A 16,179-nucleotide genomic window follows, 5' to 3' on the forward strand; every position below is an offset into this window, starting at 1 on the left:
TTTTCAAAACTAAAGTTATAAGAAATGAGAAATATTAATGTTTGTGCAAATGAGCTAAATATATAAAAATTAAAATAAATGCATAAAATAAGAACTTCTTGCAATTTTTCCCCCCAGCATCAGCTGACAGTGAATTAAATCTACTGAAATTGACTTATTTGTCTTTCAGGAAAACTAGATATAAGAACAAAATTGTGTAAGGGCCAGTGGCCCTTTTATTTCTATAATTTGATCAGTTTAATTTGTAAATCAATACGTAGCCTATAGCATGTCAAAAAACGTTTTCAGAAATTATGTGTAATTTTTCCTACTTTAATAAGTAAAATCTTAATGAGTACATGTCAAAATTCAGCCAAATTTATAAATCATAATCTCAAACTAAAATTAGGATCAATGCATGTTTTGGTAATTGAATTTTCATATTAGAAACCAGTAATGACCAACAAACGAACAACAAAATGTAAACATTTTTTTACATTCATCTTTATTCAACATTTCTTAACCAATCTTTCCCACTCGCTTTTTTGTGAAAAAAGTACGTGACACAACACCTTCGAGGCAGAAACAACAGTCAGTCATACTGCAAAACAATAAAAAAAATTCTGATGCGTGTGAAGGAATATAAGAAATGTGACAATTTTTCGTTTTTCTCACTGGGGAGTTTTGTTTTTAATATATCACGTATGAAAGAAAAACAAACCAAATTCAATGTGTACTTTATCTGTTTTTGGCCTACAAAAAGGCTTTATTTTCAGTCTATTAATTTGCATTAAAACAAATCAAATAGCTACTTGCACTTTTCCTTTTTTTGTTTTTTCCTTTTACAGAACAACGCAGTATTACTACTCGGAGTGGCGCATTGATAGACTTTTGCGTAAAAAATAATGCAAAATACAAAGGAAAAAACAGTACCTTTGATATTTTTTTCTCTCGATAAAACAAATTGCATCTAAAAACTGTTTTAAATGTGAAAATAAACAAACAAATAAATAAATAAATAAAATCGAAAAATTGTTGACGTACTTCCTGTCCTTCGGCGCCGCCCCTTCACGTCTCCGCGGTGACGACAGAATGAGGTCAGGAGTTCCGCGTCGCCATGTTGATTTTAGTTACATCAGTCTAGCAGCAGAGCTGTCACAAATATGAAAGAGACCCTCTGACCGCGGCAAAACTCACCATTTGAGGTACGTAGGAGCTCTAGTGGCACTGAACAGGAAGTTTTATTAACGTTTAAGGCTGTAGGATAAGCTTCCTCTGGTAAGAGGCTATGTTAGATAAGTTCGGGTGTGACAGCTAATGTTGCTAAGGCTAACAGTAGGCACTGCCAGTATCTCTCAGATTTAGAGAAAGTAGATACAGTTTGCTTTTTGGCTAAATAAAGAGGCGTGTGTACAGTGAAAAGAAAAGTTCTTCAGCTGCGTCAGTCGGCCATTTTTGGGCGTTTTAAACCTTCTAATTAACCTCCGTCATTTGGTTTCAGGTGTGATTTTGTCGCCTTACAGATGAAGCTCCAGTAAGCAGGCATCTCGACATCCACGATGCTGGCCCGTCTTTTCCGCCTCCACGGCCTGCTGGTGGCCTCCCACCCCTGGGAGGTGATAGTGGGGACCCTGGCCGTCACCGTCTGCCTCATGAACATGAACAGCTCATCGACCAGCAGTCAGATGTGCAGCTGGAACAACTGTCCAAAGGTTAAAGAGGTGAGACGGCTGTGAACGGAGCATTTGGAAGGACAGAAAGTTGTTTTCCTTCACGCTAACAAGAGGTTATATGTCCTGTTTTCTTTCAGGAGGCCCCCAGTAGTGATATAATCGTTTTAACCATCACTCGCTGCATGGCTATTATTTATATCTACTTTCAGTTTAAGAACCTCCTGCAGCTGGGATCCAAATATATTCTGGGTCAGTATGATGACAGACTGTGACCATGTTCTAAAATTACACCGTTCCATGTTGGGGTATCTCTGTCACCTTCGTTCTGATTTGTTCTTTTTGTAGATTTTGCTTTGGAGTTTGATTTTGGATGCTGGGGAGCTGGAAGGATTTTTGCTCTCTTTTTTTCTTTCTTTCTACTTTTAAACAGTTATTATGATGTGTAACTGAGGCAACAAGATATTGTTTTTACAATTGGAAGCAACTTATTAGCGTCAAATACTGACTGCTACTGGAGATCCTTCCTGCCCATAGCATCACCGTTACACAACGACTCTTTAAAGAGACTTGGACGATTTGAGTTATGACAATATTCACCTCGGGGATAAATGAAGTATTTTTGAATTGAGCTGAATGACCGGCTTGTGCTTGTTACGCATCCCAACGCTAGCACAACAGTCGTTTGGGAAAACAAATGAACATCCAAAAATATCTAAACACATTTGTTTTTGTTTGTTCCTGCAGGTATTGCTGGATTGTTTACAGTGTTTTCCAGCTTTGTTTTCAGTACAGTGGTCATCCACTTCTTCGGGAAAGAACTAACCGGTCTTAAGTAAGTGTTGTTTTGGGTTGTGCTTTAGGAAAGTTTTCATACGCCTGATAATTGTCTCACTTTAGTCATGAAGGAATCACAAACTTTAGGTTAAATTTATCTGTATTTTGTCTACTGGATGAACACGAAGCAGCAGATTGTTGCAGAATGGAAGGGAAATGATACTTTTAAACGTTGCACAAGTTTAGTCATATTGGACAGAGAGCAAAGCGTCTCAAATTAAAGTTTTCCTGTTTTAATATGACGATGGCGTCAAGTTCTTAGGACTTTATTTAGAATTATAATACTTACTAGTATTTTAGAGAAAGATTGCCTTGTGTTTCTGATTGAAAAACGATAAGGGGTGTAATTCAGTTCCAATCAAAGACGGAGCATTATTTATAATTTAAGAAAATAAAATGAGTAAAATAAAGTCTTAATAAGTATAAACTCATAGTATTTTGATTTCCTTCTCATATCATTGCAACTTTATTCGTGAAACATTATGGCTTTATTCTCGTAATTTTATTTCTTTATTTTTAAACTTTTCTTAGTGTGGCCTTAACAATCTGTCAAACTAATCAGACGCTCCCGTCGGAATGAACTTCATTTGATTGTCCCGTTCTGATCTCTGCCCAATCTAATGGTGTTTTTTTTTTTCAAACTCTTTAAGACATTGATACAAAGGCTGCTGCTCAGTTGTTTTAGTTATTATTGTTGTAGAAATCTCACCCTGTCCTGTTTTCCTGCAGTGAAGCTCTGCCGTTCTTTCTCCTGCTCATTGACCTGTCCAAAGCCTGCACTTTAGCTAAATTTGCCCTCAGCTCCAACTCCCAGGTAGTGTTTCACGCCTGTCGATGCGTCTGAACTTGCACCTTGAACCGTTCAGCCGTAACAATCTGGTCGTGATTCTGTGTAGGAGGAGGTGAGGGAGAACATATCCAAGGGCATGGCTATCCTCGGCCCCACGTTCACCCTGGATGCTCTCGTCGAGTGTCTGGTTATAGGAATCGGCACCATGTCGGGTGAGAACGACTTTTGTTTTGTTTTAACAACCCAAAACATTTGCTGGTGTCAAACAGTTTTTAATCAGGACCTGATTTGCTCTCCAGGCGTTCCTCAGTTGGAGATCATGTGCTGTTTTGGCTGCATGTCTGTTCTGGCCAATTACTTTGTTTTCATGACGTTCTTCCCAGCGTGCGTCTCTCTAGTCCTCGAGGTAAGGTTGAACCCAAAACATCCTGTTGAAGCAAGCTCAGTCTAATGTAGAGAATAGTTGCTATCATTGATGTATATTGGTGGATTGGACAGCGCCGGTTGGCCGCTATGGCTAGAGACGTACTCCTGCAGGAGTCATTACTGTGCTTTGAGCCACAACAACAAAACTAAACTGTTCCTTTGAGCAGGAATCTGTCATAGCGCTCTTATTTCTTAACCAAGTTTTAGAAAATGAGGCTTAGATTAAAGTGGAGAAAATTGCTAGGTTTCAATATGTAAAATATTTATACTGCCTAGAAATAAATCCATAAATAGTTTGGTTTCTGTCGTTTCTAGGTGAATTTTTCTTTTTTTTAATATTGGACAATAACTTAATTTTACATAATTATTGCTAATAATAATCAAACTATGACTCCTGTGCTTTACGAAATATTTCATCCCATTTGATGACACTTATGAACATCTCCACATACTGCGAACAACAAGGAAAATTAGTCCAGTTTTTGTCGCTTATTAAACTTTTAGAAATCACAACGGCTGCAGTGTGCAGGGAATCAATGCCAAAAAAACAACTCAAAACCACGTTTAGTTGTCATGGCAACTGACTGACAACAGCTCTGCTAGCTGATAGCAGAGATTATGTTCAAGTGTATCAGGAATGGACACCAAAAAACACGCAGACGTTTCCCAGACAAAGGGAGACCATAAAAACCTGAGAGCATTCAGTCCGTTCCAGTTTTCGGACTCAGCGTTAGTTTTGCTAATTGGCCAACTAAACACTGGGGTTGGTAGATCAGCTAATTTAAACACCTGCTCTACTGATGGTCTGTCAGAGTCTAGGTGTGTTTGTTGCCTTATTTTAGTGTTAACTGAACCAAAACATACCGAATTCCTCAGCACATCTACACGGTAAAATTGTCAAGCCAGCATAACCTACTTCCTGCTTTCTCACATTTTTTTTTAAGTTAAAGCTTTTTCCTCTCCTGTGAAATGTGATTCACTTGGACCTTGTTATTTTCGCTGCCATAGTGTTGACATCTAATAGCAAAACATCGCATCCATTTTTCAGATTCTTGGCATGATTGTGCCATTTTACCAGCTACCGTTATTCCCAGACTCGATGTGTAACGTCCAGTCCAGTGATGTGTATCAGTGAGTTACTGATACACATCAGTGGATTCTTCTGCTTTAAAGCTGTCCAGGGAAAGTCGGGAAGGCCGTCCCATCTGGCAGATGAGCCACTTGGCTAATGTTCTGGCAGAGGAAGAAGACAACAAGCCCAACCCTGTGACCCAAAGAGTTAAAATCATCATGGTGAGAACAAAGAAACAAAACAATCTTTCCAGTTTTTTGCTGCTGCCTAAAGGAGGTTTAGTTTTACTTTCCTCGTGTGAAGTTGGAACAATGAAGCAAGCGTCAGTCCGTTTCTCTTTCCCGTCTTTCAGTCTCTCGGTTTGGCCCTGGTCCACGCCCACACTCGGTTAACAGCTGAGCGTTCGGGTCGCAATCGCACAGCAGAGGGACCCGTAGCTGAGAGACTGGAATCAGCTGGGACCGTGTGGCCCCTGAAACTCACCAGGTAAACACAAAATGAGCTTTTGATCATTTTATACTTACACTTGTTATCAGGAGGGTATAAGACATTTAAAACGCATAAAATGTTCCTACATTTTAGTTTCCCTTGTCCTTGCTGCAGGATGTAGAATATCATCTCAAAGAAAGTTAACATTAATAAACGATATAATAGTGAATTGAAACTGTCATTTGTATCATTTCTATCTCCAGTTTGGTGCAGGAAAAGTTTGAAATGGTATTTTGAAAAATGCTTGAACTTTGCAGATGAAGCGTCTTTCTGTACATCCCGTTTGTCCCGCTCCGCTCATGTTTGTTGTCCGTCTCGTCCCTCCAGCATGGAGCTGGAACATGTGATAACCCTTGGCCTGGCGCTGCTTCTCGCCATCAAGTACGTCTTCTTTGAGCAAGCGGACACCGAGTCCTCGCTGTCTCTCAGGAGTCCTATTAGCGGCGCCTCTCTGGTTCAGAAGCCCCGGGCAGCCGACAGCTGCTGCAGGAGGGACCAATCAGCTGCCAGGAAAAGCTCCGCTGGTGTCTTAGCAACCGGGGTTGCTTCCTCGGCGGTCTCAGACGTTAAACCGTTGCCTGAGGCTGACATTACCTGTAAAGGTATCTTTTTGTTTTGGGAGGTTCCTCCCAGATTTAACACTCTGTGGCTTTGATTAGATGGATCTTCTTCCTGTCTGTGTTAAAATGATAAAAACATGAATCTCATTAGAATATCCTTGATCATTTTAGGTTTAGCATATTTCTAACATTCTGTATTATAACACATTTGTTTCTAATCAGTGGCCATGGAAACATTTTCCCAACTAGCCTTTTGTAGATAACATAAACTTACGAATTGTGTAATATTTTTTTTACTACATTTGATCCCATTTGATAGCTAAACTAGTTGAATTGACTAAATCTGCAACACTTTACTACCTACAGACAATTTTTACTCTCAGGCCGGACAAAGAAAACTGGTTTTGAGCTGCAAATGTCATGTTACGTTTTTAAAATAATTTCAGAAAGGAAATTTGTCATTCTCAAAGATGCACAATTTTTCCCTATTTTATAGAATTTAAAATAAAGATGAGCATGAAATTTTAGCAAAATTATTATTTTTTCTTCTGTAGGACGGAGAATGATTTAAACAATAAAAAAGCACATAGATTACCAACCTAATGAGAAGAAAAACATATTTAAAAATGTTACTTGCACTTTTATCGTCAGAATTTGTGGGAATTCACTTCAAATATTGTAGGACTACAGAGAAAAACTGTTAAAAAGTTTAATATTTCTAAATTTAGAAACAATAGCTGGTGCTTTTTCATTTTTTATTAAGATCCAAAGAGCCACAGACCAGCACAGTAACATGACGTGTTCCTCTCTGTCACTGAAGTGAGACGAAGCGTTTCAGTGGAGGTCGGCGGCTGTGCTTCACCTCGCCTGGAGACGTGCAGAGCTCCTGCAGGCTGTGGAGCAGAACCTCGCTCACTGGAGGAATGCATGGCCGTCCTCTCTGACCCCCAGGTGACTCACCAGACCACACAGACAGCTCAGGTAGTTTTTGATGGTGTGGAAATGGTTTCTGATGCTTTTTAAAATATTTCTTTTTTCTAGAGGGGTCCAGAAATGCTGACGGATTCAGAGGTGATCAACCTGGTGACCGCTAGGAAGATCCTGAACTACAAACTGGAAGCGCTGCTGGAGACTCCAGAAAGGGGCGTGGCCATCAGGAGAGAGATGCTGGCGCTGAAACTTCCTGTCAGCTCCGCTTTGTCTGGTCTGCCTTACAAAGGCTACGACTATTCAAAGGTATTTACCGGTTCCCTCGTACTTTAAAGGGGCAGTATTATTAATAATATATAAATAAATGCCGTTATATATCAAATATCACTTATAAGAAATTTGACTTTGTAGTTTGCTAATTGCTGCTGGCTAGTCTGAAGGAGCTGAGTAGGGGAGGAGCTTCATCCTTGGAGGCGGGGCTAGGTCCACCCAGGTGCTTTGCACAACTGAATGGTTGCCATGGAAATTAAAGGATTTCTCAAACATGCATGAAAGAGTCAAAGCAACACTCCAGGAATGTTTTTGATGAGGGAATAACATAACAGTGTAAAACTCATAAAATTGATTTCACGTAACACTTCCCCTTTAAGTTATCCTGTTTTTATGTTGCCATAGAAACCGTTTCAGCTCCTCATCCGCTGCTTTGTGTTTCATTTTGTGTTGCTGTAGGTGATGGGCGCTTGCTGCGAGAACGTCATCGGCTACATGCCAGTGCCAGTGGGCGTGGCCGGCCCGCTGCTGTTGGACGGCCAGCAGTTTCATGTCCCCATGGCGACCACGGAGGGCTGCCTCGTGGCCAGCACCAACAGAGGATGCAGAGCGGTTTCTGTAGGTACACCGGCTCCTGCTCCAGTCATGTCCGGTGCACTCCGTCGCTAACCGTTAGCGCTCTTCTTCTTCTTACCCCGTCCAGCTGAGCGGGGGCTGCAGCAGCAGGATCCTGGCCGACAGCATGACCAGGGGTCCTGTGGTGAGGCTGCCCTCAGCGTGCCGGGCCGCAGAGGTCAAAATGTGGCTGGAGACGACGGATGGGTTCGGCTTGGTCAAGGAAGCCTTCGACGAGACCAGCAGGTGGGAAACGACCGCGGAGGTGATTTTTTTTTATTTTTTGTTTCACCTGAGAGGCAGAAAGATCAAAACTAGACGTTTGTGTTTGCAGGTTTGCCCGTTTGGAGAAGCTGCTGGCCTGTGTGGCAGGAAGAAACCTTTACATTCGCTTCCAGTCGCAGACGGGCGACGCCATGGGGATGAACATGCTCTCTAAGGTACAGCCAGACAGCCAAGCTCTCCTTGTTGGCAGCATTGAACATTTTCAACACCTTTCAAAACCTTAAAGTATTTTATGCAGAGCTGAGCGATTGATCAAATGTTTGGTTTTATTATTGTTTAATGTTTGGAAAGTTTTTTGTTTTTTTTATGGTACTATGACTAAAATTCTCGTAGCCTCACCCTGACACTCCACAGAAGGGTTGATTAAAGTAAGAAATACTCTCATTTGTAAATTTATCATTATTTTTACTTTTCAGAAAAGAAATTGAGAAAAAAAATGTGATTTAAAATCAGAACTGAAATTTTTCACCAAGCGCTTTATTTTGTGCTACCCTGACTCAAAACGGTGCTGGACTGTGGATGAAATGAGTTGGTTTTTTTCCCTTCATTTCTTGAAAAAGTTCCCAGTGTGTCCAACACCATAGATAAAGGTGTGTATGTGTGTGCGTGTGTGCGCGTGTGCACGCGCCCTTCAGGGGACGGAGCAGGCTCTGGGTCGGCTCAAGCAGCACTTCCCAGACATGGAGGTTCTGTCTGTCAGTGGTAACTACTGCACTGACAAGAAGTCTGCTGCCATCAACTGGATCCTGGGTCGGGGGAAGTCCGCTGTGTGTGAAGCCACCATCCCTGCCCAGGTGGTGAGGGAGGTAAAGGATCCAACAGGAAATGATGTCAGCTCGAGCTCCCGTCGTCCCTAGCTGTGCTCATAGTGTTGTGTAAATGTTCTGCTGCAGGTTCTGAAGAGCAGCACGGCCGCTCTGGTGGATCTGAACATCAGTAAGAACCTGGTGGGCTCGGCCATGGCCGGCAGCATAGGGGGCTTCAACGCACATGCCGCCAACATCGTCAGCGCCATCTTCATCGCCTGTGGACAGGTAGAGCAGCACCGAGCGCGCTCAGACCGGAGCTGCTGTTAATTTAGTGGTTAATGGACGGACTTGGTGTGACCAGTCGTCCTCCCAGTTCCTCACTGGTGCTGTTGCTATGGTGCAGGACCCGGCTCAGACCGTGGGGAGCTCCAGCTGCATCACTCAGATGGAGGCTGCCGGCCCAGACGGAGACGACCTGTACATCAGCTGCACCATGCCGTCCATAGAGCTGGGCACTGTGGGCGGAGGCACCAACCTGCCGCCACAGCAGGCCTGTCTGCAGGTACCACCACCCCAACCACCCCAACCATCCTCCGTTTGAAAACCACGTTCTGCGTTAATCTGCTTTCGTCTTTTTAGCGTTTCACGGTTTTTATTTCATAAGCTGTCAGACTGCAACTGTTCCATCTTTTCCTCACTTCATAAAGATTTTTGATAGAAAACGCTTGAAATATGTTTTAACAAGGTTGGTGGTAGGACTGAAACGATTAATTGAATTTGTCTAATTGAGTAGTTGAATAATCGTTAACTGGAGCAAAGGGTCAAGAAGAAAAAAAAGGTCATTTGCTGAAAGAATAACATTTGCAAGAATAAATGAACCTAAACTGTACAAATGCAAATGTATATATTTGGGTTTTAAGATAAAAATAAATCTCTGTAAATATGTTCTACGTAGAACTCTTCAAGCTTTAATTTCACTCAAATTCTGTAAAACAAAAACATGCCATTGCTATCCAGTTATGCATTAGTTAATCCAAAAAAAAAAAAAAATCAATAGATCAGTCGGACGCTGTATCGATGTCAAGCATAAATGGCTGAGCTTTTCACGTTCATGTTGGAAGTATTTTTTAGCTGCAGATCCATCATTTGCTACCAATCTCCGCCAAAGCAATGCTGTTACTGCATTTAAGGCAATAAAATGTTTATTTTCTCATTTAAAAAATGAGTTGATTCATTTGCACCTCTGAATGTATTTCTAATGTATAAAAAAAGACTAATTCAAAAATCTGCAGAATGTGGCAATTTTTTAAATTGGATTAATTGTCAGAATAATAAATTAATGGATAACTAAAATCCTCATCAGTTGCTACTTGGTGCACCTGCAGTGCAGGAAATGTTCTGAGGCGTTTCCGTTGTTCTTCCTCTGCAGATGCTTGGTGTCGCCGGGCCCAACCAGCCAGGAGAGAACGCCCGCCAGCTGGCCCGCGTAGTGTGTGCCACCGTCCTGGCGGGGGAGCTGTCTCTGATGGCCGCTCTGGCAGCAGGACACCTCGTCAAAAGCCACATGACTCACAACAGGTAGGGTTGCTTGTTTTTTTTTAAGTTTTTGTTCCCAATGCTGCCTCCACCACCTTTTTCGGCCATTTCTGACTGCGTGTCTCTCTCTCTCCCCTCTCAGATCTAAGACCAGCCTGCCCGAGATGGCTTTCCCAGCGACTGAGACAAACGTCCCTAAGCGTTGACGCTTCGTCCAAAACTGCTATAAACACAGCCTGTGTTTGGTTGCTCTCTGACTGCAAATCTTTTTTTTTTTTTTTTTTTTTGTTTGTTTCTCAGTGGAGATGTTACCGTTACTAATGTGTGCTATTTATTTGCATCTTTTTTTTTTTTCATCCTGGCCAATCAGCTTACTGAATCTGACATGTGAGAAAACCTGCATGGTTGTTAAACAGGTTTAAACCTGTCTTTGCATTTGCCAAAAGCTTGCTGGAGACGGTGCTGCAGATGTGTGTGAGGCCATTTCTGCTCACGTTTCGAACCCTGAATGTGTTTTTTCCTGCCAGTGTTGTAAGCTCCGGCCCGTGCCATCCTACCTGACTAAAAGCTCGCTGCTGTATACTGTGTATACTACGGAGCGGCCATGACTGCTGGTCTTCTTGGCTCCCGCTCGGATCCACTAACTAGTCGTCACTGCTGGGAAACAAGAGACTTAAAGCAATATTTATTTATTTTTTAACCTTTTCATGTGAAAGTATTGGATTCCTGCAGGTGGTGAATGTTAAAGGACAGTTGTGACGTCTCAGTGGTGATAAATCAGACAGATTCTTGTATTGCCATCCTCAGAAGTGGCCTTATGCGTTACAAGTGGAGCTTTACATAGAATATCCAATTCAAAGAAATTTCTTACACTTGTAATCATATTTAAAAAATAAAACGCTACCTTTCTACTTGGTGAACTCATCTTTATAAAACAAAAGAAGCTCAAGTTCTTTAACAGCTTTTATTTTTCATACATTTTGTTTTTCTATGTCAAGATTATTTTCTCTTCAATTAAAATACCTTTTCTAAGTAATTTGATGTAATCAAACGGATGTATGGTCAATATTCCTGAAACATCTGATATATTAGTATCACAAACATGTTTGTATTCAGTATTTGGCAGGAGGTTTTAAGAAAACTATTTAGTGGTATATGAAGAATAATCTGGTTTTAATGGGTCCACTCCATAAACTATTTGATTTCATTACAAGAATCTGTGTTTTAGGCAAAACCCGTCACTTCATCTATAAAATTTACAATGTAGAAACAGAATTTCTACAAAGAAAGATTAATGTGCTTAAACTGTAAAGAGGACGAGAGTTTGAGGGAAAAAAGGCACAAAAAAACATGGAGGATAAATGGATTTATTTCACTTTCAAAACAGGGCAGAAGAGATGCCACATTACAGTACATTTACAGGCCGATCCCAAAGCGTTAGTATGAACAACTTTACAAAAAGTCAAAGTACATTCAGTTTGACCAAAACACAGAAAACTCAATTTACAGGAAAATGTTTGCTTTCAGATTAAAACGGCCTAACCCTGGCATTTTTCCAACGAGCAGCAGGCCGAGCGAACTCCTCCATCGCGTCTTTCAGACAGAATGTCTGAATTCACAAGCTTAGGAATAACCGGGAAAGAAAATGTAGGAAAAAGTAGGACAAGGTAATGCAGTACAGAGAAAGAATAGAAAGTATTAAAAATAAGTAAAATTGAAATCTGTTAATTTGCCTTGACGTTACAGAGCGCAACATTCTTCCACATGATCAAGAAGAAAAAGCTGCAGTACAAATAATTTTTTTTAAATGATCTGTTCAAATTGTGCCAGTGGAGTCCTTCATGTAACAAATCCCAGAAATACTGACAATGATTGCGACACTTTTATTCTAGAGCTTGGAATATGGCTCCTTCTGTGGACAACACGAGTAACTCCTCACTGGGTTCATTTGTTCAGTCAAAAACACAGCAAGACCAGATTTGAGTCGAATAAAACGAACGCACCCGAGAGGCACTTCCTCTATCAGCAACCTTCTACGTCTTCCTGCGATACTAAGGCATCTGGGCTTGAGTCAAAGTTTTGCAAACTGTCAGCGGAAGCCATGACAACTATTTACATTCGTAGCGAAGCGTGGTCGCGAAGAAAGCAAAACTGGAACGGTGTTATTCACAGTTGGTGAATGTGCAGGCGTCGTGATAATCCCTGGTTCCTCCTTCAAACACCGGCATGTCGGGTGGTTTCATTAGAGAAACGTACAGCTTCTATCATCGGGCTCGCACGCTAACGGGAAGCCCTCTGGAGATTACACAGCCGAGATGTGGGGAAAATAATAATAATCAACTCAAAACATGACATTATCCACACAAAAATAGTTACTTATTTCAGTCTAAAAACTAAGATTTTCTTTGTTTTGTTTGTTTTATAAACTTCTTTCCAGAGTTTCCAAACATTTAGGTACATCAGGGGAAGCAGCTGCAGCGTTTCCCCTTCACTCTGATGGGTGGAGAGTCTTCTCAGTGTTGTTATTAAAAAATGGTAATCACGTCTTGTCCAGTCAATTTATAAACATTCTTTTTTTTTTCCAGACTAGTGGTGCTCTTCTCTTGAGCCTTATGATCTATCATGCACCCACCCTACGTTTTAGCTACAAACCAGGAAAAAAAAAAAAAAAGAAAAAGAACGTCTTTTCTTGGAGGGATGCTGTTTGGAAATAAAGTCCCTCCAGTCCTTCTGGCGTAGACCTGACCTCATTTTTTGATCCTAAAAAAAGAGAGAGAACAGTGATGGCATCATTCTGCAATATTATTTTAAATGTCTCAGCAGAAAACTCATTTTACCTGCATGTCTCAGAATAAGATGGGCTTGCCGCTGGTTTTTTCTTGCACATAGGAAGTGAAGCGCTTGAGGAACTTGGGGTACTCCCTCTTAGCTACGGCCCTGAGTACGGAGGCTGGAGCCCAGCCCCCCGGATTCACTGCACACACACAAACACACACGGAAACATTTAAATTATTTATAGAATAATATCCAATTACTCCCATCATTTTGACAAGTCAAAATGATGTCAAAGATTTTAAAAGGGGAGGAAAAAGGTTCCCATCAAGAGGTTGTGCTTAAAGTTGCTGCATTCACAGATTTTTCTCCAATTAACACTTTTGTTTAATGGACAGTTTGCGTTTATTATTACTATTTATATTAGATTGCATAGTTGGACTAATTTCTCCAAGATTTGTCTGGAAGCAATTAGTTTTCATTTAGCTTGTGGCATTTTATTTTGGTTTCCTGTCCTGGCTGCCCAGGTAAGCAGCAGGGCGTCAAACGTATTATTTGGTTGGTGTCACTGATGCGACTGGATGGAGTCAGAACAACAGTGTGAATGAAAAACAGGCGACAAAAAAAACTATTTCTGGAAAGTCTATAATCGGGTGATTAGCTTAAAATTTTTTTACCTTTTATTTTTCAAAATATAAGCTTTGATTTTTTGAAATAAAATTAGCAGACTAGAAGTTTATGTTTACAACTAGTACACACAAAAATATTATAGTTGGAAAAGATATAGAATAAGGTATGAACAGTCATGGCCAACTAATACAGTGTTCTAAATTAAAGTTGGAAATGTAAATATTGGAAATAATTGCATTAAATAAATAAAGGCATCAGAATTGGACCCAACAAACTAAAATCTAAATGCAAAATTTGGAAACAAAAAAAATTGAATAAACTGTATCACCACAGAAGTTTTTTAGTACATATTTATTTATTTGTCATCTGCTGTGAAACTATTTAAGCTCTTACTGTGCATCACTAACAGGCTAGCAGCTGATTGGTTACCCAATAAAACCAATGATCTATAGCTGAGCAACATTAGTTGAGTTGACTGAATATATTCTGCATCCATGACATAGTATAGTTTTTTTTCATGTAGGTTATGTAACATATCATGTTCTCACATTAAATTTTAGTGGGCACATTAGAGTAACCGGTTACTGATTTTTTATGATTATTTTTATTCACTGCATTGTGGCACCGATTGTCTTCCATATAAATGAAAATGCAGTAGAATTACCATTGGCAACATAGGTGATTTTACACAGGATGTTGTCCCTGCTGATCTCTTTGTCTCCCTCTGGTGGACTGACCAGGGTCTGACAGATCATAGCGATGTTGATTTTGGCACGCACACATCTGCTGCTCGACTGAACGAGGGAAGAAATCCAGAAGGTTACAGGAAGAACTCGGTTGTTGTGGTCTGTGGGACTTGGAGCGGATCTGGGTTCTGACCTGAGCCTCGTCGTGATCCACAGAGAAGTTGCACACCAGCCAGGTGTCGGGGTCATTCTCGTTGTTGGCCAAAATCTTCCTCATGGCAGAAAGGTACAGCACGTCCCTCTGGGATGCAGGCCACACACGCTGCAACACAGGTTGGCTCATCAGGCTGCAGATCTACAACACCAGGATGTTTGGTTTGGGACCTAAAGCATTCCAGCCTCTGGCTCTTACCTTGTGTGTTTGGTAGATTATTGCTGCGTTGTCTGAAAGTCTCTCCACCACATTGAAGTTTTCAATAGTAGCTGCAGAAAGAAGAACGTAATGTTTTTCATTTCATTTCCTGAAATGAAATGAAAAACAGCTCCTGAGCTGGTTGTCTCAACACAGGGTTCATTTAGGGTGTTTTCACACCCGATAGTCTGCTGAGTCGTGACTCAAACTCTGATACAGAGCAAAAAAGAAAACTCTGCTCCGCCCAAAAACCTGGGTCTCAGCTCGGTTGAAGTGAATTCTCATCTAATTCAAATGCGTATGTGAATGCAAAACTGACCAGAGCCGGCTCCAAAAGCTGCAGTCAGCCTTACTCAGAATGGGCAGGGCATTCTGGGTAAAAAACAACCAAAACAAACGCAAAAGTCTAGCAGCAGAAATGGCTCACTGTCTTTTCCTAAAGATGACGGAGTAATCAAACAACCACTGCTATTAGCTCCACCATTTTTGTTTGTTTTTTGTGAAAAAGGAATTTGCTTCCAGTGTCTTCTTCAGAGGATTTTATGGCGTTTCCTTCAGTTGTTCGTGGAGCAGCGCCACCACAGGCGAGGAGGATAAACAGGTTTTTCAAAGGGCTTGGTTTGTTTGACACCAAACCCTGTAACATGCCTCATCAGCTGAAAATGTAACAAATGCTGCAGTCTACTGGACTTCCAGACCTCAAAGACTTACTTTCCCAGTCGTTGCGGTACATGGTGTCCCAAAAGTAGTGGCAGACTTCATGACCTGTGACTCCCTTCACAGAGTGGGTGGCCTTCAAAGGGTCCAACACAATCCCATTTTCCTCCACTTCTCTCCTGTAAACCTGCGTTGCAAACATGTCGGGAAACCTTCTTTATTCCTTATACCAAACTTAAAATGAACCTCCCATTTATTTGTGCTTTTTGGAATACCGTCACAGTTTCTGTGAATATGGCCTCACCTTCATCTCTCCCTCTTCTACAACCAGTTGCCAGTTGGCGTCTCCACCGACATCCTGCAGCGAGTAGGTCATGTGATTCTGCACCATCTCTTCCACCTACAACACAAGGCAAGCGACAGGAAGAGGGAATGAATAATTTAGATGCAATCAGAGAGCAGAGGGATTCTAAGGGATGGCGTCACCAAGTGGTAAACAATAGAAACAACAACTGATACTCATTGAAACATTAAAACCTCCACCTTCTTGGATGGAGAGCATCTGAGGAAAGCAATATTTAAGTCTCATTGCAGGTTCTCAGTTGTCTTGACTAGCCTTTATTGAGGAGTATCGGACAAAAGCGGACTATTTAAAGACCTTGCCTCATGAAAACATGATGTCCAGTTTAGACAGGGGAAACAGGAAAATGACTCAAAGACTTGCTCAGTGGTTCCACTATGACTATTGACCATTTAACTACACAAATTGGAGTTCAGAATCTGCTTAATGGAAACAAGATCATTTCAAAAAACC

General features: G+C 41.1%; 2 protein-coding genes across 3 annotated transcripts; one reads left to right on the top strand and one right to left on the bottom strand.

Moving 5' to 3' along the window:
* Positions 1-1,065: 1,065 nt before the first annotated feature.
* LOC103132185 (3-hydroxy-3-methylglutaryl-coenzyme A reductase-like) lies at positions 1,066-11,120 on the top strand. 2 transcript variants are annotated; one of them, XM_007543944.2, is made up of 20 exons: positions 1,066-1,184; positions 1,481-1,700; positions 1,790-1,901; positions 2,397-2,484; positions 3,216-3,300; positions 3,383-3,488; positions 3,576-3,682; positions 4,876-4,995; positions 5,127-5,260; positions 5,591-5,865; positions 6,644-6,774; positions 6,865-7,059; positions 7,483-7,641; positions 7,727-7,884; positions 7,973-8,078; positions 8,559-8,729; positions 8,817-8,957; positions 9,076-9,234; positions 10,102-10,250; positions 10,351-11,120. In XM_007543944.2, exons 2-20 carry the CDS (start codon positions 1,539-1,541, stop codon positions 10,412-10,414), a joined length of 2,622 nt encoding a protein of 873 aa, XP_007544006.1. In that variant the 5' UTR covers positions 1,066-1,184; positions 1,481-1,538; the 3' UTR covers positions 10,415-11,120. The 2 variants fall into 2 exon arrangements, with proteins under 2 accessions (XP_007544006.1, XP_007544007.1); XM_007543945.2 differs by having other exon boundaries at positions 1,503-1,700.
* A 411-nt stretch (positions 11,121-11,531) lies between these two features.
* LOC103132186 (collagen type IV alpha-3-binding protein-like) lies at positions 11,532-15,792 on the bottom strand. Its single transcript, XM_007543947.2, has 7 exons — positions 15,670-15,792; positions 15,420-15,552; positions 14,709-14,779; positions 14,490-14,618; positions 14,275-14,404; positions 13,046-13,182; positions 11,532-12,968 (listed from the first exon to the last, which is right to left on the bottom strand). Exons 1-6 carry the CDS (start codon positions 15,754-15,756, stop codon positions 13,055-13,057), a joined length of 678 nt encoding a protein of 225 aa, XP_007544009.2. The 5' UTR covers positions 15,757-15,792; the 3' UTR covers positions 11,532-12,968; positions 13,046-13,054.
* Between the last annotated feature and the right edge of the window lie 387 nt (positions 15,793-16,179).

Source organism: Poecilia formosa, unplaced genomic scaffold (genome assembly GCF_000485575.1).
Source record: "Poecilia formosa unplaced genomic scaffold, Poecilia_formosa-5.1.2 Scaffold949, whole genome shotgun sequence".
NCBI lineage: Eukaryota > Metazoa > Chordata > Actinopteri > Cyprinodontiformes > Poeciliidae > Poecilia > Poecilia formosa.